At 38.5% G+C, this 25692-nt stretch overlaps 1 protein-coding gene across 2 annotated transcripts; it reads left to right on the forward strand.

The window, feature by feature from the left end:
• The first annotated feature begins 4321 nt into the window (after positions 1-4321).
• On the forward strand, positions 4322-25476 carry LOC117394716 (protein LYRIC-like). Of its 2 annotated transcripts, XM_059012612.1 has the most exons (13): positions 4322-5104; positions 6137-6235; positions 6855-6942; positions 9548-9706; positions 10712-10762; positions 11301-11468; positions 15539-15628; positions 16355-16479; positions 21014-21130; positions 21536-21649; positions 21882-22041; positions 22899-23063; positions 23712-23794. In XM_059012612.1, exons 1-12 carry the CDS (start codon positions 4760-4762, stop codon positions 23054-23056), a joined length of 1674 nt encoding a protein of 557 aa, XP_058868595.1. In that variant the 5' UTR covers positions 4322-4759; the 3' UTR covers positions 23057-23063; positions 23712-23794. The 2 variants fall into 2 exon arrangements, with proteins under 2 accessions (XP_058868595.1, XP_033849096.3); XM_033993205.3 differs by lacking the exon at positions 22899-23063 and having other exon boundaries at positions 4345-5104; positions 23712-25476.
• Positions 25477-25692: the final 216 nt, after the last annotated feature.

Consider the following 25692-nt stretch of genomic DNA (forward strand, 5'->3'; position numbering starts at 1 on the left):
TTGTTTTGTGTATTTTATTTAATTTTGTGTTTATTAAAAATATAGCGCGTGAGCGCTGGAAAAAATCCATTTCTCGTCTTTGGGTCAAGTTCTTAAAGGGGCAACGAACCCGAGTGAGGGTGAGTCGTTTACATATGGTGGCAGAGAGTGTGGGCGCCCCTACGACCCAGAGAAATATGGATTTATGGGAACTGATCGAGAAGATCAATAAAAATACAGCCGCTCAAAGAGAGCAAAATGAGAGATGGGAGAGAGAGATGGGGTTGGCTCCAGTGAAAAGGAGGGAGCCAACAGAATTGGAGCGGTTAATCCTGGAATGGGAGCAGGCTAGCGGAGCTCCGCAGCCTCCCGAGCCAGAGGGGGAGGAGCTGCCGCTGCCAGAACCCAGAGAGGAGGAGCTGCCGCTTCCGGAGCCCAGAGGGGAGGAGCCGCCGCTTCCGGAGCCCAGAGGGGAGGAGCCGCCGCTTCCGGAGCCCAGAGGGGAGGAGCCGCCGCTTCCGGAGCCCAGAGGGGAGGAGCCGCCGCTTCCGGAGCCCAGAGGGGAGGAGCCGCCGCTTCCGGAGCCCAGGGGGGAGGTGAAAAGTTTACCTCCACCACAGCCCCGACCACCGCCCTACGGTCCAGTCCGGCACCGCTGCGTCCAGTCCCTCACCCTTTGCTCCAGGACACCCAGCCGGTCTTCCCGGACCTTCCTGCGCTGGACCTTGAGCCCAGGAGTGTGCAGCACTGGCCACAGCTTTTCCCCTGGTTCCCTGCTCCGCTCTTCCCGAGCACCCAGACGTCGCTGGGCTGCTGCCAGACGTCGCTGTCGCTCCCCCTGTTCGCTGCTTCGCTTCCCCTGGGTGATCGGACATCACTGCGCCGGTTCCCAGGGGAAGATCTCTGCCCACTGCTGCATCCTCCAGTGCCACGGTCTACGCTCCGGTCGCCCCTGTTGAGCCGTTGGGTCCCCTTGTCGCCGGTGCGCGGTCCCTACCTGGCTGAGCCGGGACGTGGACCGATCCACCCTCAAGCCTGCCCGTGGAAGAGGGCAAGAAAGGACATTTGTGGACTTGAGGGTGGGTGGTTATGTTTTAGGGGAGGAGGTGGCCGTCTCGTGGCCTGTGTCTTGTAAAGACAAGGGGGGGGATATGTAACATAGCGGGTTATGAGAAACAGCAGGGAGGGGGTTAAAACCTCCCTGCTAGAGAAATGCACTGTCTTGATTTGTGTTGATTTAATTGTTTTATTATTAATTATCATCCGCACCTGGGCGTTATTGGAAATTAGGCCCAGGTGCGGAGTTTAAAAAGAGAGCAAGCAGTCTGCTCGAGGCTGCTAAAGAGAAGGAGGCAGAAAGGAGTGCTCTGCTTCCTAGCAGTCCCGAGAGAAAGGTACGGTGCATACCTGTATGGTTAAGTGTGTGGAACAGGGAAACGGTTTAGCCGTCCTGTGATAGGTAGGTTCCTGCGTGTGTAGTTAGTGCTCGGAAAGAGCTAGGTGTTTGTTTTGTGTATTTTATTTAATTTTGTGTTTATTAAAAATATAGCGCGTGAGCGCTGGAAAAAATCCATTTCTCGTCTCTGGGTCAAGTTCTTAAAGGGGCAACGAACCCGAGTGAGGGTGAGTCGTTTACAGTATATATATGTGTATATGTATGTGTGTGTATATATATATATACACACACATACATATACACATACATATATACATACATACATACATACTTTTTTATATACAGTATTTTTGTGTTATTACACAATAATTAGTTACTTATCTCATGAGCCAAGTGCAGATGAGGTTGAGGAGGTGGCATATCTCCCCCCAGTTCTGTGCTGCCAGTCCCCGCTGGCCTGCTGAGAGCTGCTGCGTAGCTGAGCTGGGCCTGCTGCTGGTCTGGCTGGGTGGGGTGATGATGGGCAGGGCCGGACCTGGGTCTGCTCGACTGGGGGGGTTGTATTTGGTGCTGTCCTTGAGGACGCTTGTTCCTGGAGGCCCTCCTGGCTGGCTCTGGGCTGGGCTGCACTCTGTAGATGTTGGGGGCTCTCCTGCTGCTCTGTGGGGGGCTGGCAGGGTCTCGGCCTAGGGCGACGTCCTTCAGGGTCTTTGTGAAGATTGGTATTCCTTGTTTGTGGAGGTGTACGTGATCATACAGGTGTTGGAGCCCGAGGGTGCGGTGGTGTGCCAGGTGCACGTTGGGCAGAGATCTGGAGATCTCCGTTTTGACCCTGTGGATGGTGTGAGGGTGGAAATCCTTCCTGGGCAGCAGGGTGGAGATGATCATTTTTGAGTGTGAGAATTCCTGGGTGGCCCTCTCTGCCACTCTCCGGATGGACTTGGCCACGTTCTCCTGCTGGGCCCGAAGGTCGTTGGTGCTGGTGTGGATGAGGATGTGGCTGGGGGAGCCGAGGGTCGACTTCGATAGCGCCTGCAGGGCCTTTTCCATCGTCGGGCACCAGATCTTTGAGACCTTCCGTCCAGGGAAGAAACGCTGCTCGTTAATGTACTTCCTGTTGGAGTCGATCAGCAGGACTACCTCTGTGTCGCGCTGTCTTGTAGTCTGTCTTTCTGAGGGGGACGGTGCTGTGTTTGGGTCAGTCTGCATGTTGGGAGTGTCGTGTGTGGTGTCAGGTTCCCGCTGGGAGTCTGTGTCTTCTTTCCGTGTATGGTAGGTGTGTGCCGGTGTGTCTGGCTGGTGTGGTTGTTGTGTTGTGGTGTGTGTGTCGGTGTGTCTGGCTGGGGTGCTGTTTGTGTTGTGGTGTGTGTGTGATGGTGCCGGCTGGGTTGTTGTGTTTCCTGTGGTGTTGCTGTGAGGGGCTGTGTGTTTGTGCAGCTGCTCCCACAGGCTCTGTACACCCTTTTCTCTGCGCTGCAGCTCTTCTCTCATTCCTGTCAGCTCCCTCCTCAGAGTCTCCCTGTCCTGCTGAAGTTCCTTCACCTCAGCCCGCAACCCTCTGACAGGCTTTGTACTTGTTTCTCGTCTGGCTGAGCTGGTCTTTGAGGTGCTATGTGAGCTTGCTGTCTGAGAGCTTGGTCAGCACCATCTCTCTGAGCTCCACCAACTCCGCCTCCATCAGGAACAGGCTCTCCTTCAGATGTGAGACTATGCTATGGAGCTCCGGAGGCTGGTCTGGGCCGAGGGGGTCAGTGTCTCCTGGAGCTGTGCTGTCATTGTTCAGTGTTGTCTGTGTGTTGTCAGGGGCAATGCTTGCTGCTGAGGGGATGTTGATCTCAGCTTCCTCACTATTTTCTTTTTCTGTTTTTGGTTTTTCTGTTTCTGCCAGATTTTATAGGGCCAGGAATTTTTCTTCGAAACACATCAGACTGGCCTCACTGCCCTGTACCATGATCATGCCATTCTGATATATATTAATTGTAAGCACTGTTTTTCCATGGTCAGATTCCTCATATGTAATTATCTGTCTGCCTTTACCTGTGCCTCCTTTTCTGATGTGGATTGCTGCATGCCAGGCCCTGGTATATTCTGTATAGAACAGCAGGTTGGTCGTTACAGTCCTGTCTCTAATCTGGGAGCAGTCTGCAATGACAGTCTCTGGGCTCTCTCTCAGCACTCTGTGCTTGTGCAGTTTCCTAACGTGCAGTCTTGACCTGTTCAGGGAATAATATTATAGAGCAGAGGGGGTGGGGGAGGGGCGGGGCTGCTCTGTCACTGCACAACATTGTATCGATTCCAAACTCTCAGACCAACTGTCACTTTTCAAATTTAAACTGTCTCCTCAGATTCAAACTACCACTTTTCAGATTTAAACTGTACATTGTATCTGTGTTGCTGAGCTGTCCTCTGAGAAACATGTGCTTGTTTTCTGCCTCTTCCGCGAAACGCTACAATATAGTGTGCTAGGTGCTTTAGCCAGAGTTTAGAAGCGGGCATTTAAAAAAAAAAAAAAAAAAAAAAAAAAACTATAAAAATGTAAGCTGGATTGATTTCTAATGCAGTTATTTATGTAACAGATAAAGAAAACAGGTACTGAGAAAAACTAAGCTGAGCGATATGAGGACAGTAAGTTTCAAAAGAGAAGTGAATAAAACATGTTGAGGCGGGGGCCAAGGAGAGTCACATCTGAATGCAAGTTGCAAGACACATCGGATACAAAACATGTGAGGATGGGGAAATATATGCTTCCAATATAATTTATGTTCTAATAATAATACATACATACTGCTAAGCTGTTGAAAAAGTCTAAAATGAATACGATAAATGTAAACTTCTCTGATCTTAAATGCACGTGTGGTTGAAGTTTGTTCAGAGCAGAGGCTGCAGCTCCCAGGCAATTACTTTTTTTTAAGCCTACTCTGTACGCCATTTGTCCTCTCTCTTTCCTCAATTTCGCTTTCTTGTGTTTTCATCAAGAGCCTCAGTCGAGCCTTCCCAGGATTCCCCTTTAAATCACATCCCTTCCATTTTAATGATGACGTTGCACTAATCTGTAGACGGGAGTTTGAACACAGCTTCTCCACAGTGGTTTCTCACGTCTCTCGATTAACAATCGCAGCGCAGAAGCCAACACAGCACAACTTTGGCTTTAGTTTCAGACACACATTTTAAAAGGAGGAAAGGGTCGTATTTTAAACGCGTTGAACAAGTGCAACAAAGAGTAGTTTAGTTTGTATTTGGTTAATTTATTGTTACAGTCTCTAGAATATTATTAATTCTTGTGTCTTGTTCTTCTGAAGAGGATGCTGTCAAATTGACCCCCACACCCCCCTTTTTTGTGTCTATCGCTCTCCCCCCTCTGTGTCTGTCGGTTTCAGTGTTAAGATGGCAGCGAGGTGGCAGGACGTAGCGGCTCAGCAGGCCGATGTGATTGCTAGCCGTCTGCGAGAGCTGCTGTCCACTGGACTGGGCCTGTTGCACTCCAAACTCGGAGTGGACCTAGGGCTGAAGCCCGAACAATATCCGTCCTGGGTTCTGTTGATGACGGCCTTCCTCGGGTTGCTAGTGATCGTGGTCGTGTGGGTCGCGGCCTGCGCCGGGCTTTGCTCACGGAGAAAGCGGGGTGACAGAGCCAGCGACTCCGGGAGCCAAGCCACCAAAACATCGGCAACCAAGAGTGTAAAAGGAGCAGAACAAAAGAAAAAGAACAAGAAAAAACCTGTTGAAAAGGTAAGGCTGACTAATTCGTTTAAATTAAGCTTTAAAATACGGTACCACAACGCCAGAAAACTACTTATAATCTTAGTGTGTGTGCATTGTTCAGTGACGTTTTGAGCTTTAACCAAATTTAAATGTCTTCCAATCATTTGACCTATAACTTACTTTAAATAAGGGTGGAACAATGGGACCATTTGCCTTAACCGAAAAGCAGAAGCCTATATGACTTTCTTTTTTTTTCTGACACAAAACATCTGTATTTACTATTCCGGTACCGTTATTAGGAAATTAAGTAATTTTAATGATTTGCATGTTCATACTGGGTTTTTAACAAACCAATACATTTGCCTAAATATGACCGGTATTCCATAGCGTTGTGCTAGCAGGACAGAGGAGGTGCTTTTATTACAGTACTTAATGGTTTTGTACTCCAGACTTAAGTCATTTTTAGTTTAGTGAAATTAAATGCATGTTTATTCGTTATAAAAAAGTGAAAGAATGACACTTTTAGTAGTAGTATTCAAACCCCCTCTTCATTGCCATGGAAGAGGGGTTTGAATACTACTACATGCAGAGGATTGTGCTGGTATTCCACATCACTATTGTAATTTCAACTACGTGTCGCTTTGGAGACAATTATGAAACATGGTTAAAGACCACAAAATGAAGGTGTTGTGGTGGTATTGTTTTGTTTCTTGTTGACAGATTTACAATAATTGGTCAGTACCTAGCCTTTATTGTACATTTATAGTACAGCAATTACCCTAAAGTGACATTGATTTAAAAACATAAATATAATGTCTATACTAGAGAACTTTTTTGGGGGAGGGGGTCCATGGAGTTTGACTGAATTGATTTTATTTCTTTTAAAAATTATCATTTAGAGCAAAGATCTAACACTATACAAGTCAAAATCTTAAGACCAGTTGCTCATTTCACATAGTGAGCAGTTACTTATCCAAATAATAAAACCTGTCAAATATACAATAGTAATATGTTGCCGGATGCTTTGTAGTTCATCCTAATAATTACTTCCACCCACAGAAACCTCAATCGAATGGGCGCACAATACTTGAACTGCAAGAAGATGATATAAAAGATACCAATGAGATTTTGAAACAATCAGAAATGAAGGCTGAGAAGGTTTGTTTGTTTTAATAAATTACAACAGTAAAGAGTAAATATTGAATTGCTGACTGCAGTAAATAGCCCCACTCAACTAACCCTTAGTCAGACTGTCCTAATTTGTGTATCATCTAGACCTATCCCCTGCTATCCATATACTGAAGTTTGTTTATTTTTATTTTTATTGGTGAGCTTACTATCTGCAAGGTTTACCAAGATCACACTGTGCTTTACTATGAACTTTCTAGTTTACTGACATCAACCTAAGAGAGCCATGAGTTAGAAGCTCCAGTTGTTCCTGTCAGGTTATGAGCTGAACCTGCAGATGCAGCAAGTCTTTCACAAGGAATCTCTCTTTGCTGGAGTGAATGTTTGCATTAGTATGTATTACACTACCGTATAGGGTACATTTTTCTCTGTTTTTCATTACCAGTGTGTTTTCTATGTTTTATAAACATGTTGGGTTTTAATGTGCAGTTCATAACTGGCAGCGTACTTTGCAGGTGTGCATTCTGTTTTCTGCAGCGAGTCCTTGTTGCTTTCTGGGTGTGGGTCAAATTATCTTGAATCACCTTACTAGACACTCCCCATTGGTACTATTTCTTGATTACTATTTTTTTTTCTTAATCTTTCGTAGCAAACAAAGAAGAACAAGAAGAAGACAAAAGCAGAAGTAAAACCAGCACTGTATATCTCTTCTCCTGGTGGAAAAGAACCTGAGGATGGTATGGAATAAGTATATTCAATTATACCTCGTTTCCATGGACAGCTGACTCGAGTGCTCTTGAATTGGCCTGAATTCTCTCAGAACTCGAGTTGATGAAAAATGTGGCGCTAACATGCTTTCCGAGTTACCAGAGTTATCACACGAGTTGTGCAGGAAATACAGAAGTACTTGTGAGTAGACATGAATTCGCTGCAGATGGTATTATAATAATACTTACACTGTTGCATACAGTGCTTGTAGCGTAAAGTTCATAAACAAAACAAAATGTTAAAATAAATTTAGTTCTGCACCATATAAAAATTGAGCTAATTTTACCAGTGCTTGCAAGTCTATTAACCAGTTTGAAATTATTGCTAAGCAAATGAAAGCATTTTAATTTCAGCTTTATATTTAAGTTTTCACACCTGGCAATACTGTGCTACAATTACATGATATTGTGATCATTCCACTGTGTTATGTTATGAACCATAGCAAAGTTTTAAAACTGAGAGACAGCAAATGCTTATTATAAAAGTTTACTGGTATCTTAAAATTAAGGGCTATATACTGTAACTGATTAGAAAGCCGCCTTCGTTGTTCTCCAAGTTGCTGCAGAGACATTGTAAATGCTAGAACGAGTTACTGTAAATAAGATACTGTTTCAGAAGACAGGTTTCATTAAGTGTACATTTATTTTAATGTTTTTGGAATTAAAAATATAAATGCGAAAATGCAATGCAGTTTTCTTTCTGAATGTGCGAAGTAAAAAAACAGCAATTCAAAAACTGTCAAAATCCCACAAGGTAGCAAGTCCGCTGAATTTAACACCAGCCAAAATGTCCCGTTATACAGTATGTTCCCGGCCCTACAACATTTGATTGACATTTAGTGATGTCATTTCCTCCCAGCCTGAGTTTAGACTTTAGAATTCAGGCCAGCCCGAGAAGTGAAACTGGACCAGATAATTCGGGCTCCCGTCCGAATTGGGAGGCAACTCGAGTAATTAAAAAACATGGAAACAGAGGTGGGGTGGGGCAACTCGAGCACGTACCCGGGTTATGTGGTTAATGGAAACGTGGTATTAGTGGGTAGGGATTTTCCATGGATAAGTGATATAGTTTTGAATAGTATCTTCAGACATGCAGACAGGAACTTGATATATTACAAAATGTATACACCAAGTGTTGAGGGTTCTACATGATATAAAATAAACAAATAAAATGGCATTTTGATAGCAGTGTGTTGATGATAATTTTGTTTGTGAAAGTCAAGAAATTAGAACAGATTCTTATTATGCCAGTGATGTGGCTTATGATCAGGGGCCCGTTTTCACAAAAGCGATTTGCAATGATTAGCAAATGGGTTTCATAAAGGTATAATTGCAGTATACAAAAAGTGTTTAATTTGTTTTTGGATCTACTGTTAACAAAAGGTTTTAAATAATTACAAAATGTAATTAATGATGTGCAATCCCAAATTATGTGGGTGAAAAATAACAGTAACTGAGGAAAGGTAAAGTTGTGAAAACATGCACGGTTTATTTATTAAATGCAATCGTATACCAAAAGTACAGATTTTATTCAGTATGATAATAGCATTATTGGGCAGATTGCCTTGCTTTAAACTGGTGACAATGCTGTGCAGCAATTATGTAAATAATAAAGATAATACAAAATTAAATGTGTACAATAAATAAGTTAAATAACACACAAATGTGATACAAATAAATAAAATGGACCAAACTCAACTGACAAATAGTGACAAGCGCCTCCTTCTCACTAGATAAATACTATCTAAAAGAAACCCGTCAGATCCCCAAATCACAGAAACAAAAAGCACTTTCCTCAATTCATCTCGACTACAGTTCACCATAGGCATGCCCCCTAATAGACTAAAGTGTCAAGGTAGCAAGTGTGCTTAGCTGGCTACATACCTTTTGTTTTCAGCTGTGTAGAAAGAAAAGTAAACACAGATCAGTAAACTTTTTCTTTAAATACTTTTGCTGCACAGCGTTTACTTTTTTTACACAGCTGAAGAAGTGCTTTTCTTATGTATATATATGTATAGAACTTCAAAGTACAGCCTGTCACTTCTATGCAGCACCAAATCTCTATCGACAGTGAGGTATTTCAGTTTTCCTCAGTCAACTTTAAAGCTTTTTTATCTCCCTCCTTTTAATTTATTTCTGCCTGCTAGATCTATCTGTTTATTTCTTATTTCGGCTACTGTTATTTGCTCCTCCCCAACAGTGTTTACTGCAGCGGTGATCATCTGCAACTTTTTTTTTTCGTGACTAAAACTTCCTGAAAACTTGCCAAATAAAATGTGTTTGTCGACCAGCCATTTCAATAATTGTAACATTTTCATTATTGAATTTACGTAATAGGTCACTGTGCCTTAAATTGATTACCGAGTTAGTGATTTCACTCATGGCAGATCGCAAATGAGAGAGCCCAAATGATGGCACTTGCAAAGTGCTTTATGAAATGCACGCAGCGCCGACCTCTGCGTCCTCGCAAGCACATCGCAATCGCAGGACACTTGTGAAACGGGCCCCAGGAATCAGAGTTATCAAGCAGTGCTGAAAGTGCCTGTTTGTATATTCTTAATCTTTGTCTGACTAGGTGCATGGGAAACTAAAATTAGTAACCGGGAGAAGAAGCAGCAGCGCAGGCGAGACAAAGTGACTGAAGATTCCAGTCTTCCTGGAACTCAAGTAGTTGTTGCTACGGAACGCCCCTCATCAGTTGTCTCGTTTCCAATTGGTCTTCGGAAAATCAAAGGTAAGAGGCTTATTTTATTATGATGCAGCTATTTGATCAATAGATTCACACTAACACCGGAGTGTGCAATTTTTGAATAAAAGAAATTATTCTAAATGCTAGAAAAATCTATTTGTCCTTCTTAAAAAAATCTACGTGCCCCCTTCCCTGTCACAAAAAAGTAGAATGTAACTTTCAGGATTTTGGTTTATTTAACAGTGAACACAATCAATCAAGTAGTGATTAACAGGGGCGGATCTATCCTTGTAGTTTGACTAGTTCACTAAATTCTTCAAGATACACAATGTTCCCTGTGACCTCACCTCAAATTTATAACATACTTTAAGGAAATGTTACTTTCAGTGCAGTTTGGAACACATTTGCTAGTAAATTTAGTAACGTATTCAGAATACGTGAATTGAATAGCGATATGAATTGCACACCCCTGAACACAGTTTAATTGTTCTTGCATAACACAAATGAAGTGTTGCCTAGGAAATTTCTTGGCATGCTTTTGGGGAATGCAACTGTCCCAAATGATGTACGTGATTTCTATAAATACCATTACCTGTGTACTAGAAGCATACTGTGGTCTCATGTGAATTGTTTGTTGTGGGAACATGTTTGTTTAGCCAAGATCTTACTTCTCAAGGGGTTTATTGAAATTTTAAACTGGATGGCTATGGTCTGGTAAAATTTAGTTTTATCATATATAAGTGCACTGCAAATAAACCACCATAACCATATTGCACACAATTTTTTTCTTATTTTATAACTGGGGAAAGTCTGACACTTGCTATATTGCTTTAAGAAGGCATTGCCTTTAACACATACATGCATTAGTACACTAGTAATCACTGTTCCTGTAAACTTATCTAACAGATTATTTTTAAAACCTGTATTGTTTTGAGATATGGACTATTTGATTTAACGCTCTCCATGAAATACTATACCATGTTAACTATATTTCAGAAGAAGCACTTGTTCAAATTTCAGGTAAATATTTAATTTAATTATTTTACCTAGGGGAACCTATTCGTATGAAGCCAGGAAAAGGAGAGGCCATAATATCGCAGGGTAAGAGATGAAATATATTAATAATAATATTTTCACACTACATTTACGGTTAATCATCTGATTTGATAATTTGCACATCGGGCAGAGAATAACCTGTGAGGAACTGAGTTTGTTTGTTCTGTCTTAAAGTATCATTGATATACAAAAGGGCACAAGATGAACACGGTTTATATCGGTATAACCGGTGTATCGCTGCAACCCTAATATGAAGAAGCAACAATTACCTTTCCGTTGTTCCAGTTGTATTGTGAAATAACTGATCGATTTTACATATGTCATCTTGTAATACTTTTGAAGTTTTTAAAGTCAACGATAATAGCTCATGTAACATTGATTTAATTAGGACTTCATTGTAACAGGAAACATTGATATTAATGATGTTAGAACTTTATTAGAACTGCATTAGAACTTTTGCAAAAGAAAAAAGTGGGCAGTGTTACAGAACTAGAAAAACAAACATAAAAAGGGTAATGCTTTTTGAATCGACTCCATTGGACTCTTCATTAACTGTTAGGTTGCTGTTTTATTCTTTTTGCAGTGTCAGCCAGCTGGAATGAAGCCCCTGCAGTGAATGGAGGCGGATGGAATGACATGGCTATGAAACTTCCCACTCAGATGTCCGGAGGAGACGGCGAGACCTGGACAGCAATCACAAAAGCTGCTGCTAAAAGAAACCCAGAGCTGGCTTGGGGTCTGGAACTAGAAGGTACCACTAGGATGAGGGTTGGGTAGAGCTTTTTAAGCATGACCTGAGGTGATGAACTGATAGTCAAACTTTATGAATATATATTTTTTTGTGTGTTTTTTTCAATATTTCCAAATGATTAAGTGTTAGAGTAAAATGTATGGGGTACACAGAGATGCCAACTGCTACGATTTGGTCGTAGCATCTACTATTTTGCAGGTTCTGCTACGGCGCTACGTCGAAGGGGTATAATGCTACGATTTTTATTAAATAAGTAAATGATGCATACTCCCTGAACATTTATGAAGTATTATTTCACTACCATGTGTGTGTTTTCCTGTTTAATTTGTTTAATGAATTAATGGTTCTTAAATAATTCTGTATTTCAGTGACCGTTTTTATTGTGGCATTTTAACTGACACACAAAGCTCTGAGGTGGGTTGCTTAGTAACCAGTTTAGGGGTCCTTCAGAAACAGCTCCGCAAATGTCGCCTTGCTATCATTTTTCAATGGCTGTCGGGTCTTTGACCCAAATCAAGCGAAGTATCTCTGTATAGCTGAGAGAGAAGTGTTTGAGGCCATTCTACTGTTTTAAGACAACTGTGTAGCACAGCGTGAATATCGTGTTTACTACGAAATTGTCAGTGAAATGAAATGCAACATTTACCAGTTCTGCAAAAACATGGAAACGAGATTCCCAAAGCTTGCTGTAATCATTTTCTGCATACAATGTACTTTGGGATGACCGGCGTTCCAGAAAGGCATCAAATGTACAGTGTGTTGTATCAGAATAATATGTAAACAAACAAACAAACAAAACGTAAAATAAATGCAAACTGTACCACAGCAGAAGCAACAGATGCACACTTTCAACTTCAAGCGTTATTTTTTAAAGGTGTAAAACCTATAGTTTTTGTTTGCTGTCCTGTAGAAACCCACCGACGGTTATGTAAAATGAACATTTTTGTTTATAGTTGTATATGCTGTGAAGCTTACCGATTTACAGGATTACAACTTGAACCTGATGTTGTGAAAACCATAATAAATAAATAAATATTGATTAATTTTCCCTTTTTCCTACTGCTATAATCAGACTAATTTTATGTTTATGTAGGTACTTTATATTGTATTTAAAAGAAAAAAAAAGAAAAACATTGAATTTTCATCACTGTGACTTAACACACCATTTCCCTCTTCCTCTTTGATTTTGAACAAATTTACCGTGACTGCACCGTGCTTTTTAGTGCAAATTTCCATGACAAAATCCCAGCCTTATCAGTTATTAAAATAGGAATCACAAATCACACAAAATGTCACTCTCCTGCATCTAAAAGATAGAGGAATTTACCACAGAATTGTCATTCATTAAAAGAAGTCGAGTGTCTCAATCTCAAGGTCTTCCAGCTGTACTCAGACAGGCTTTCCACATATCATCTTAAACTCCTATACATCATATAAAAAAATTAAGATAACGTGCAGTAGCAAGAGATGTATAACGGGTGAAGAATAATCCTCCTTGATTGTTGAAATGGCTTGGTGTAAACTCCATTCCAGTAAGTAATGGGGCTACCAAGGAATATGAATGCAATTTTAATCCGGGAGCTCTAATGAATGACAAGGGATTTGTCTCTTAAGCAAAGCTTTTTGTATGGTTGGTGATTTAAAAAAAAAAAAAAAGTGCTATCGCACAGAAAAACGTCTTGGCTGTTAATAGACCTTTGTAGTAATCTGGATAAGCCCAAATTGTTTTGAAAGAATACACGGTTTTGTTTAATATAAGCAGTGGAGACAGTGAATTAATATTATGTTTGTTCTAAAAAAAAAAAAAAATCCTTATTTAAATGGCACTCTGTTTCTATAAAAGAAAAGATGCTCAATATCTCTGTTTTAGTAGTTTTAAATTAGGAAGCACAGATGTATAAAACAACTGTCTTATTGAACTGTCAGGGCTTTGTACACTTTATATGCAAATAAGTGTAGTAATTTAAGTTCATAAAATTGTTGTTATAATTGATTACCAGTAGCAGAAGTCCTTACACCACCTCATTCGTCTGAAACAAGATCTGGATTATTCCTTCTAGTGTGGTGCAAAAATGTTAAATGGGGCTGTAATGTATATTTTTTACAATTATAAATTCTCAATTCCGTATTGGATTAACTAAATGTGTATACGACTTCATAGTGCTGAGGTTTTACAACAAACCGTTGCCCCAAAAACTCGCTAAATAGTTTTAATGAGCTTAATCCTTTGTGACATTGGTGTAATTTGCAGTGTTAGTCAAACACCCTTCTATTTCAGTTCGTTGTGGCTTGTAGGATATAAGCCTTACCATTCTTAATTGATAAAACATTTTGGAAAGGGGGGATTTGTAAGACATGTCATTCTGTTTTACTCAAGTACTTGGAGTGCAGTGGATGGAAGGATGAATCCAACTTCCTACTCTATTGGTACTTCTCTTTTCTGAGGGGGATTATGTTTTTAATATTGACTAGAAACACTTTTTTTTTAAATTAATTATAAATAATTATAAATACACTAATCACTATTAAAGTGTTTTAGGATTTCTGATTTAAAAATGCACTTTATACCTGATGAATAAACATCTGTGACACATCCGTCCAGATAGGGACTTGGGTATCTTTCAAACAATACACACACATTAATACAACAGAACATTTATAAAACCATTTGGGTGTGAAGAGCATTTGGTTCAACTGTTTAAAACATTTTAACTCTGTATATTCCTTTTCGTTCTTTGAGACTGAAACAATTCAGACCTTTTAGTTGTTCCAAAAAGCCATCTTAAATCAACTGGAGCTTTTAGCTGTTATGGAACTCTGTTCCAGTTACCATAAGGCAGGTTGAAATATTGGATTATTTTAAGTCTAAGTTGAAAACCATACTTTTTTTTTAATGTGCTTTAATATAATTGGTTGTAACTGGAGTATATTTTATATATAAGCTTGTTTTGTTTTTAACTCTGTTTAGTGTTCTGGGATGCCATGGCTTGAAGGGTGCTAGAAAAAGAAATTGCATTGTATTAAATTATATAATTTACAAATAGATGTAGCAAGATAAATCCACAGTTGCCCCAAGTTTAGCCCTCAAGGAACCTCCTTGCTGTTGTGATGAAACTCTGTTCATTATAATGGCAGATTGTGTTTAACAAGTAGGACGTACATTGTGATGAAGCAGTACTGTGTTGGCACATAATGGCAAGCTTATGTAATAGTGTTGTGATTTACAAAGTCTTGGATAAATTAACAAACACTGTTCCATTATACCAGCACTATCACCAACAAGTAGCAGAACTGGAATGTATTCTTTTTGAAAGCAAAATGGGCTCCATTGTAGAACTACATTTAATTTGTTCAATTCCCTTTGAACAAAAAGTCAACTAGTTAAGGATACTGGGCCAGATTTTATAAATGTCTTTTACACCAAAATGGAATTTGCACTGTTTTTGTGAAGGAAAACGTTTTCTATTGTTACAAAACTTGTAAAAAGCAAATCAGAAGGTCAACAAGACTCAAATGTGTGCCTTTTTTTTTCCTTTTCCTTGAAGCCTGACTCATGTTATATTACATTGGTCCTTTTTTATTTTAATTGAGTGGCCATATAGTTATCGTGTTGTCATTTACCACCAATAACTTTCTGCAATAAGAGTACATTTAAAACAACCAGAAATTGATAGGACGTCAAATGGAACGAAGGTCCAGGAGCTTACTGAAAACCATTAAATAGCTAACTTTTATTTATACATGTAGAAACTCTTCTAAAATAATGTTTTAGAAAATGTGTAAAGATGTAATCTGTTGTTTTTATTAATTATGTTTTATTCAATTGTTTTATTTATTAATGTAGTTTTAAAATTGGGCCACTAGGTGGGCTATTTCATTTAAATAGGTGGATCTTGGAAACCCTCTTTTAATGCCTGAGTTTTATTATTATTATTATTATTATTATTATTATTAAAGGTCAATATATACTGTACCAGCATCCACTTTCAAAACTGTTACTGTAATGGATATAAATAAATGTATTTTCCTTATTTATTTCTGACTGATGTGTGTGTTTTGTATTGCTTTAGGTACTGGAGAAGCAGATCCTTGGACTACAATTGCTGATCTGCAGCTGGAAAGCAGCCAAGCAAAAATTGACGATCAGTGGTCTGGCACAAGTAAGTAGTCTAGAAACCAAAAAATTATTGACACTTCTTGAAATCCGAATTACAAATTATTAGACAAATGTTTCATCAAATGATGGTATGATATTGAATTGTTAGCAGTTCTATCATTTGCTATACATCTGGTGAGGTATTCTGAACTGATCAATAACTCGAACCAGGCTTATAATTGTTATAGCATTCATTTATACTAATGATTTACTTATGAATGAAATTGTTTTATTTATTTATTTAATACCGAGAAGCATTTTTATGAACGCTGACCTAGGATTTAAACCAAGTTGTTTCTTGTTTCAATATCCAGTAGATTTCAGTGACCACTTCAGATTTGTTCTACATTCCATATGGTATAACATACACAAACTGAGGGATTGCTTGGTGTCAAGACGGGTTTGTAACTGGACTTGCCCCTGGTGTGTTGGTATTATTTTCAGCGTGTGAAGAATTGATCAGATTGGAGAGTAGGCTTAGAACCGTTTTCTTTAGTATTTATTTAGCTTTTTTTTCTGTAAGCTGGGTCATAAAATGTAAAAAAAAAAATTTGTGCTTGTAATATCATTTTGCACCCTGACACGAGCCTCAAATCGATTTGTAAAGAATATTAGTCAAGCAGTAAATTACCTAACAGTTTGTTTATTTTATAATTGTAAACTCTCATTTCACAGGTTAAAAAATAATGAAGTTAATACCAATAACTTTAAATAATGTTCTGTGTTTAAGATGGACTTTCAACAGTAGATCCCAGCTCTGACTGGAATGCTCCTGCTGAAGAGTGGGGAAACTGGGACGACCAGAAAGCCTCGCCACCTCCTCAGCCTGAGGGGCCAGCTATAGAAATTGAGAAGGTGAGCACAAGGAGCCTTTTAAAATGTATTTGTGTGATGAAGCTAATGGCATCCATATTAAGCGTAACATAATTTATTTAGGCAATCGGGTGTATGACAGTCACCTGTCAAAAAAGTACTGTATGTACAAGTATGCACCATGACCTACATCCACTGCATGCACAAAAATAAAAAAAATGCAACTTTGACACACAGGCATCTGACTCGTATACCCCCACATTCTAAAACTTAATAATTAAAGCTAAATAAAGTCTTGCATAAGTTTTACTTGGCTTAAAAGTTTTTCCAAAAGCCTTTTGAGTTGATTTACATCACTTTTTAATTTAATTCCAAGAGATCCATTGAACTTTTCACTGAACTCAACCCAGACATCTTCCCTTTTCTTTACTAAAACATTCTGTTCATTTTATCTTCTAAACTGTGACCAAAATGTTAATTTATCAGTTCCAAAAATACATGTTTCTCAAATGCTGAAAAGTTTGCTGATGTGTTTGGCTTGTTGAAGCCTTGCATTTTACTATCACTTTATTTGTCAGACACTCTGATAATCTCCTCCACAGTAAAGGTTTTCCTTGGGATCTGCTTCTCACGAGGATGAATGTTACAGTGGTAGATCAATCGCTTATAATATCCGGACTTTACATTATGACTGTAGCATGCATTATATATTTGAGTAAAGGCAAGAAGAAATGGAGGTGAAAGTCATGTATCGTATTTATATATCATTTGTTGTACAATTACAAATTTAACATTGTGTGTATGCAGCATGTTCAAAGTATATACATGCGCGGGTGTTAACTAACAAAGAATAAACTTCTAGTGGGCTTAAATGAATGCTCACTCATTCCAAATGTATTGTCTCTGATAAATCAATATTTTCCACGACATTGTAGCTATTTTGCCTAAAACATTGTAGTCGAGGACAAAAAAATAAATACAGATGAACCCACTTTATCATGATTGCTCGTGCAGGCATAATTCGTGATATAAAGTGGGTCATGATATAAACCAGGTTTCACGTTTGTTTATGACCGCACATTACGAGTGCGAGAAAAAAAGAAAGAAAACTAACTCAATTAAAGAGCAGTGTTTAAAGAGTACTGTACATGTAGTCTTTCTTTATATTTAACTAAATGCATATAGTTTACTAAAGGACAGATATGTTTTGTATCATTAACTGGAACAAAACAGTTTGTGTATCTAAAATAGGCATGAATTGTCGATTGAGAGCTATCAATAAGCGTTGCACTTTGGTTTTTTTTATGTTGACATTGTGTTTTGTAACTGAACTGTATCCTGTTAACCGCCCACATAGCATTTGACAGGCTGCACAAAATGTCAGTTTATCAGCCGAGATGATTATTAGTTGCACTGGAAAATAATTCTATCATGTGGTTACTTAGTAAAGCCCAGCCATGCAGCATTTAACAGGCTGCACAAAACGTGACAAAATAAAATTATGACTTCAGTGATGGTTAAACGAGTATGACGCATATCTGTTTATTTCATTTTGGCCTGTTCTAACCCTTATTAATTTTCAGGGAAAGCAAAAATCCATATCTAAAAGGACTGTGTTTTAAAATAAGTAGGCTTTCATGTAGATGTACTGTAGTTATTATTATTATTATTTATTTCTTAGCAGACGCCCTTATCCAGGGCGACTTACAATTGTTAAAGATTTACATTATTTTTACATACAATTACATTATTTTTTACAAATTATTTTTACATACAATTACCCATTTATACAGTTGGCTTTTTTTACTGGAGCAATCTAGGTAAAGTACCTTGCTGAAGGGTACAGCAGCAGTGTCCCACACCTGGGATTGAACCCACGACCCTCCGGTCAAGAGTCCAGAGCCCTAACCACTACTCCACACTGCTGCCCCAGTAGTTGGTTTTGTTGGTACAGTACTATATTTTCAACAGAAGTATTAATTCAGAACGATATGATTCTGAAAATATCACTTGCCAAAAGAGATGACAGGTGGACTAATACAGTACATACTGTAACGGGGGACACTGATTTGCAAGACAGTGTAGGAATGGACATGATTATGGACTGGGGAAGGGGATGGGAGTAATCTGTAAGTGTGTCTTTGTAAACTGTGTTATTCTTGTTCAGATCTCTTGGCGTTCTCTGTATGTTTTGGTACTTGTGTCACTGAGAGCTGAGACTGCCTGTGTGTTAGTGCATCACTGAGGGGGGTGGGAGTAGGTCTGACATGACCAGTCAGAGATAGGGAGTGTTGGACCAATGAGTGAGCAACTGGGAGGAGGGGTGGAGATGAGTCTGAAAGAGAGAAGCGGAATCTGACGGTGTGAGAGTTGAGAGAAGAGGTTACAGCTCAACGCTACATCACTTTTAATTCCGGTACGTAATGTAGCAGTATGTCAAATTCCCCATTAATGACCCAACAGCAAAATGAGATAAAAGTGTTACCCATGCACAGAACTGTGTGAAACGTAAAAGGCGATGCAATTAAGCAAAAGATTACATACAGCAGTTTCCAGAATTAAAACAGTAGCCAAAGTCATTATTCAAAATTGCAGAATATAGTGCTCGATAAGGCCCTAATGTCACAGTTCACTTGCAAAGGAAAATGCACAAAAGCAACTCAAGATCAAGATTTTTTTCTTTTTTAAATTTAGTCGTTGCCAATTCGTTTTTTTTTATTATTTTCTCCCCAATTTGAAATCCCCAATTATTTTTAGGCTCAGCTCACCGCTACCACCCCTGCGCTGACTCGGGAGGGGCGAAGATGAACACATGCTGTCCTCCGAAGCGTGTGCCGTCAGCCGTCCGCTTCTTTACACTCTGCAGACTCACCGTGCAGCCGCCTCAGAGCTACAGCGTCGGAGGACAACGCAGCTCTGGGCAGCTTACAGGCAAGCCCGCAGGCGCCCAGCCAGACTACAGGGGCCGCTGGTGCGCGGTGAGCCGAGGACACCCTGGCCGACCTAACCCTCCCTCCCCCCGGACGACGCTTGGCCAATTGAGCGCCGCCCCCTGGGAGCTCCCATCCACGGTCGGCTGTGGAATAGCCTGGACTCGAACCGGCGACGTCCAGGCTATAGAGCGCATCCTGCACTCTAGCGAGTGCTTTTACTGGATGCGCTACTTGGGAGCCCAAGATCACAGATTTAAAATAAATGCATCACAGTATCTAAAACTGTTCTAATAATTAACTTTTTTACATTACCGTAGCTTGTCTCGTTCGCTTTGTTTTTGCTGCATTTTCATCATGGGAAATTGGAGGAAGCGCAGTGTAACTGCACAATCAAGACACTGATTTGGCATGCGATAAAAAAAAAAAAAAACAGGCTGTGACGGATAAAGAACACATTGTAACATTGAAGAGACAGGCTTTGTATCAGAAAACTGGTGACAGTCAGAAATCGCATGTGAAGGGTAAATGCATTAATTTGTTTTATATATATATATTATATCATATGGGGATTGATTTTATTCTTCATACAAGGGCTGTAAAAGGCGATTGGATAAGGGGTTCTCTAGATTTATGTAAAATATGTAAGTGCAACAGGTAGTCTGCATATGCTTCAGATTATGATGCATTTACTTGCGCTAAAGAATGTCTTTTGCAGTTTCAGCACAATTGGTTTAGTGGTTCATCTATGGGCTGTTTATGTTACCGGTGGGGGGTATAATATAGTTGTCTAACCGATTATCTCTAAATCAGTTGTGATGAATGATGGTTTACTGCTGTATTTCATCAGACAGTACTTCTTATGTGTCTTTGCAATGTTGGATTATATCCAAAGCATTTTAGCAGGGAGCAGCTCCCCTGCCATTCTTCTCGACATGACCTGTCCTTGTGTGCTACTCTCTTCTGGATTTCACGGTTATGCAGAATGAGTCAACAGAGGATCTCTTAAATTCAACCTGTTTAGTTTGTTATATTCTTTCTACATCAAAGTCAGTAGGCATTGCTGTATTCTCTGTGATGGGAAATGTAGCTGTGGCCTGAGAGCTCACTTGTTAAGACTATATTTTTAGACTACTGACATGAACTGTTTGCATTACCATGGTGCACCAGTGTTTGGTTATGCAATCCCTTTTCTTTGAAATTCATAGAAACAACATTGATGTCTTAATAGCATGTCTGGCTTTGTGCTCGGGTGTTTTGCCTGCATGCAAAACGCAGCTCCTGTTTATAAGCAAACTGTCAGGACCCTGTTTTATGGACCCTAGCAGAAATATATAAATTGCTTACTCTGTCAATGCTCTTGCACTTGTCCTTTCTAGACCAGGAGTTTTTCAGTACTAATAATGAACACCACTGAAATCTGAGTTTGGTCTGCTTTTTTTCTTTTGAATTTCATTTAGCTGTTAGAGTATGTACTTTTGACTATATAAATAGAAGCTTAGACAGAAGTGAAAACAAGAGAAATGTGCAAACAGCAGACACTCTATTTTAGACAAATGGCTTGATAAAGACCTTCCCTTGAAAGGAAGTTTGTCTTTGGTCATAGCAGTACGAGTGAGCTTATAAAGGTATTTTTATGAATTTAGGTATCGGATGATGAGAAAAAAAAGGTGGACTCTGCTGCTGCTGCTGCAAGTGGAAAATCAAAAAAGAAGAAAAAGAAAAAGAAGCAGCAAGGAGAAGATGACAGTGCTCCTGTCCAGGTAACAAATATTTAAGTATGTGTCTAAAAGAGTATTTTGTCCTGCCCATTGGAAATATTTCCAAGCAACAGCAGCCAGATACATCCCATGGTGATTTTCATTACTATTTAAATTAAGTCAAAATATTTTTTCAATTATTGCAGTTTGTTTTCTAGAAACTGTTTAAATATATATACGTTTTCCTCCTGAACAATTTTACATGGACAGGAAAATGTACATTTGTTGGTGAGGACCTTTTGATACTGGGTCCTTGAATGTGTGATGCCTCCACATAAATCAATTATAAAAGTCACGTTACAATATATGTAGTCCCTACAAAGATTGAGGAGCATATAGTATCTAAGCAATTGCAAACTTTTAACGATATAACATTTTTAATTAAATTCTGTCATTCATTTTCTTAAGGAAACTGGGGAGCCAGAAAAGGTGCCTTCGTCTGAATTAGAGGTGGCCAACTCTGAGCCAGAAATGGCTTTGCCTGAAGAGGCTACACGTGCTAGCGAACCAGTTAAGGTTGAGGTAAATTTCAATTTGTACTACTTAAGTGATTAGTGTTATTGACTTAGAAGTTCTCCCTAACAGCACAGACAATCCGCTTTATAAGTAAATTCTGGGAACAGGTACGCTCTATTAAATGTAAATGGAATTTTCAAAGGCCAAGTGATTTACTGTATATATTGAATATTTATGATGCGGCTTGTATATTCATGTATTTTAAAGCTTTCTTTGATTTTAATTTTTTTTATTTTAGCTGAAGATGGAGCGACCAGTCCCAGTCATGACAGAGCCACCTGTAACTGCATTGGACAGTACTTCTAAGAATATCACTTCACAAGTGCCACAGAGGCTACCGGAGCCAGAACCTCCTGTTTCCACTACTAAACAAAGCAACGTGCCTCCACTTTCACAGAGTGAGTAGTGATCTCAAGCCTCACAATACAATGTATCGGTCATGTTTCAGACTCAAATGTATTTAAAACTGGTGCTCAATGCTGTTCAGAATGCAAATGACGGATATTAACAAGACTCCCTATTTGTATGGTAAAAAAAAAAAATATTCTGGCAAGAAATATGTTAAGATAGAGCATGTGATTTACAACATACAGCAGTAGGTGTCTGATTTCATTTCACTATACATTAGTTATTGTAACACGACAGAAGCAGAGGTTCCAGTGTATGAGATGTATGTAAATAAGGCAGTACATGAGAAGGCAGTACTTAAGGTATTTTTAAAGTACCGGGCTCCCTTAAACATGCAGTTTATATTTATCATGAAAAACTGAAATGTTTTTGCACATAATTGATTTTTGTGACCTTTTAGTATATTTTTCTCCTGTTGAACTGTAACTTGATTGAGACCATAGGCATCTAACCCATAGGGCACAGCTTATCTAAGCTCTGAAAGTATAATTTTAGATTTTTGTTATTACAGTTAAATAAACTGTTCATGCAAAAGCTTTATTTTTTACAGTTGGTTAGTTATTAAATTAGGTCTTAAATTGTCAAAGTCCTCAATTTGTATCAGAAAAACTGTATGAACGCTGTATTTACAACATCTGATTCAGTGAAGCAGAGATTGTATATGAATTTTGCAGCTGAGGTTTTATAAAATTAATATGTGAATTGGGCATGCATGTAAAAGGTTTGATCAGTAACATTTCAAAAACTATGTTTGTTAAGTAGCCTCGTGAGATTTATCAGGTTGATCCATCTGGTAAAATGACAAGTTGGAAACTCAGAAATTTCTTTGCTTTCTTTTTCTACAAAGACCAGTTCAAATTTGATTCTGAAAGTGGTCCAAAATGGCTCAGAATGCATCTGAGAGCATGTACAACCCCAGAGCTTCTGTTATGGAACTCAAAACAGAAGTTACTGCACATGAATTTTTCCCAGGGGCCTTTTCACCCACATGCTGTATGTCGTTAAACAAACAGTAGGTTATATTTATGCGATTTTATGGTTTTGGAGGAAATGGCACAAAGCCCAGACTATTAACAGATGTGTGTTTTTCCAACTTCTCCTGATTTATGTGCATCTGTAATGGTTCAACACTCCTTCGCTACCTTCACAATCGGCTAGACTTAAACTGCTTCTGTATTCTACTTTATCCAGCAAAGTGAATGAAAAATAGCATGTGTTCTGTTAATTGCTCCATTGTGTATACTGGAACACTCATTTATTTAAAAAAAAAAAAAAAATCAGAACATTATTTAATTTATTTATTTATTTATTTTAATTCATACCAAATACAGGTGTGATCCTACAAATTATCCTATTGTTTATATATATATATATATATATATATATATATATATATATATATATATATATGTGTGTGTGTGTATATATATGTGTGTGTATATATATATATATATATATATATATATATATATATATATATATATATATAGTGTGTGTGTGTGTGTAACATTCTGATTTTAGATTTGCAAAAGGAGTCAAAATTGAAGTCCATGGGCCAGTGCTTTTTGTTAGGGTTTTATTATTATTATTATTATTATTTAAAGTATGTGTATTAAATATGTATAAATGTTACTACTTTGTTTTGACTTTTTTTTTTCAGCAAAATCTGAAGAAAACTGGGAGTCACCAAAGCAAGTTCAAAAGAAGAAGAAAGCAAGAAGGGAAACATGAGTTTTAACTAGGTTTAAGTTTAATAATATGCAAAATGATTTTGAAGAAATTCATGTTTATGCAATAATTTGAGTGTACAGCATTTTATACAAATGTTGACTGTACGTTTTTTGAAAATCAAAACTGAAGAGATATGGTCGTGACTAGCTTAATTGCAAATAAAAGCAAGTCGATATATAATCGCAACTAAACAATGCTGCAATGTGGCAAAACACTTTGAAAGCAGAAGATATATATTTGTGGCATAAGAAAGGATGAATAATTGGATACATTTAGATTTACATTGTTAATCTCATTCATTTGAGATACAGCTGGCCACAGAGCTAGAAATGTTTTTTTATGCATATAATGTCAAGGAAGGACAGTTCTGCACCATTTAGGCATTGGGTGACATATTGCACCTGGTTTGACAATACATGCCACCCAGGGTGTATTCCAGAAACTAATGCTTCTGAATGCAAATGGCTAAATGTATAGCCAGCATCTAGTAACTGGCTATGTATAGTGCTTGGTTGCTGAACTAAACAACACATTACTGATTTACTGCCTGTTTTTCTAGTGGTTACACTAATCATTTTGCTTTTCCCTGAACTTAGTTTAGATATCCTCTCCCTTCCCACCAACCTGGTCCATTTCATTGATAAGATGGTCTAGTTTAATGTTTGCTTTATAATTTTTGTAAAAACCCATAGCCATGGAAAAAGCCAAGCCATATGTAAATTAAGAAAGGCCTGTTTGATTAAGAATACGGTGGGTCTGCTGTAGAATATACATTTCTTTTAGTGGTGATTTTTATTCACAAGAACATTTTAGAATGTAAGCCTTTCATTCTGTTGTTGGCTTGAAGGAAGCTTTGCTGTTTATCTAGTGCAATATGTGTGTGTGTTTTTTTTTTTTTTTTTTTTTTGTGGGTGGGGCAATTTAATAAAATAAGAAAGTCTTTATGGACAGCTTTAATCCATGTAGTCCAGGTCAAACACAGTATCAGAGATTCAATTCTATTGCCTTAACCTGTAGGATGTAGTGTATGCATTTAGACAGCTTCACTGTAAGTAGTGGGTTTTTTTGTTTGTGCTTTTCATTTTTTTGTATAAGAATTTTCATTACATAATTTGGGGGGGGGGGGGTGGTATCTCCAGCTCAATATGAATTAAAAGGCAGTTGGAATTGATTGAAAATTGATGGACACTGTGCGATACATTAAAATGAATTGGCAGGTTTTTCTTTTTTAACCCAGTACATGTTATGACATGTACACTGTAAATAGCCTTTACCAAACTTACATGCTTCTGATATGGACCATAACCACCAACACCAATCTAAGGTTATACCTGTTGCTATATGCAGAATATTCATTCTGAGGTTTTAAATGCTATGAGAGAGGGAATCAATATGCAAGATCTGTAGCTACGGTACTGATGTGTTGCACTGTCAAGTGTCCTGTAACTACTTTCATTGTCAAAGTGTACGGCATGGGAGTAATCTTGTGTAAGCTTCAGAAAACCTGCCTTATTAACTATATCTTGTTTTCTTTTCCTAATTAATAATTATGACTAAATTTAAGCGGATGTATTTATACCTGTTCTGGAACATGGCAAACAAGTATGTTTTACGTGTTTTAAAGGTTTGTTAAATGCAATGATATTTCTAAGTTGATTTGTTTAAATAAATTGAGCAACTTGATAATACTGGCATATCATTTGTATTTGGTACCACTTTCCTAGAAATCTTTAGTTAGAGGTCTACAACATTGGGAGGCATACATTTAAAGCCATGCACTCCACTAAAATTGCTCATCTATTGCAATTTACTGCCACAATTTGTGCTCCTGTCTTTTTATTGGGTTTTGGTTGCTTATGTTGGAGATGGTGGGTGGGATCTCCTGTGCAGTTAGCCACACTACATTACTA

The sequence above is a fragment of the Acipenser ruthenus genome, chromosome 3, assembly GCF_902713425.1.
Source record: "Acipenser ruthenus chromosome 3, fAciRut3.2 maternal haplotype, whole genome shotgun sequence".
NCBI lineage: Eukaryota > Metazoa > Chordata > Actinopteri > Acipenseriformes > Acipenseridae > Acipenser > Acipenser ruthenus.

What these genes read in the sequence shown, in the direction of transcription:
- LOC117394716 (XM_059012612.1), top strand. Translation starts at nt 4,760, where the DNA reads ATGGCAGCGAGGTGGCAGGACGTAGCGGCTCAGCAGGCCGATGTGATT. An exon ending in TGGAAAAGAACCTGAGGATG is followed by an intron (nt 6,943 to 9,547) that starts GTATGGAATAAG and finishes TTGTCTGACTAG; the next exon opens with GTGCATGGGAAACTAAAATT. An exon ending in ATGACAGTGCTCCTGTCCAG is followed by an intron (nt 21,131 to 21,535) that starts GTAACAAATATT and finishes CATTTTCTTAAG; the next exon opens with GAAACTGGGGAGCCAGAAAA.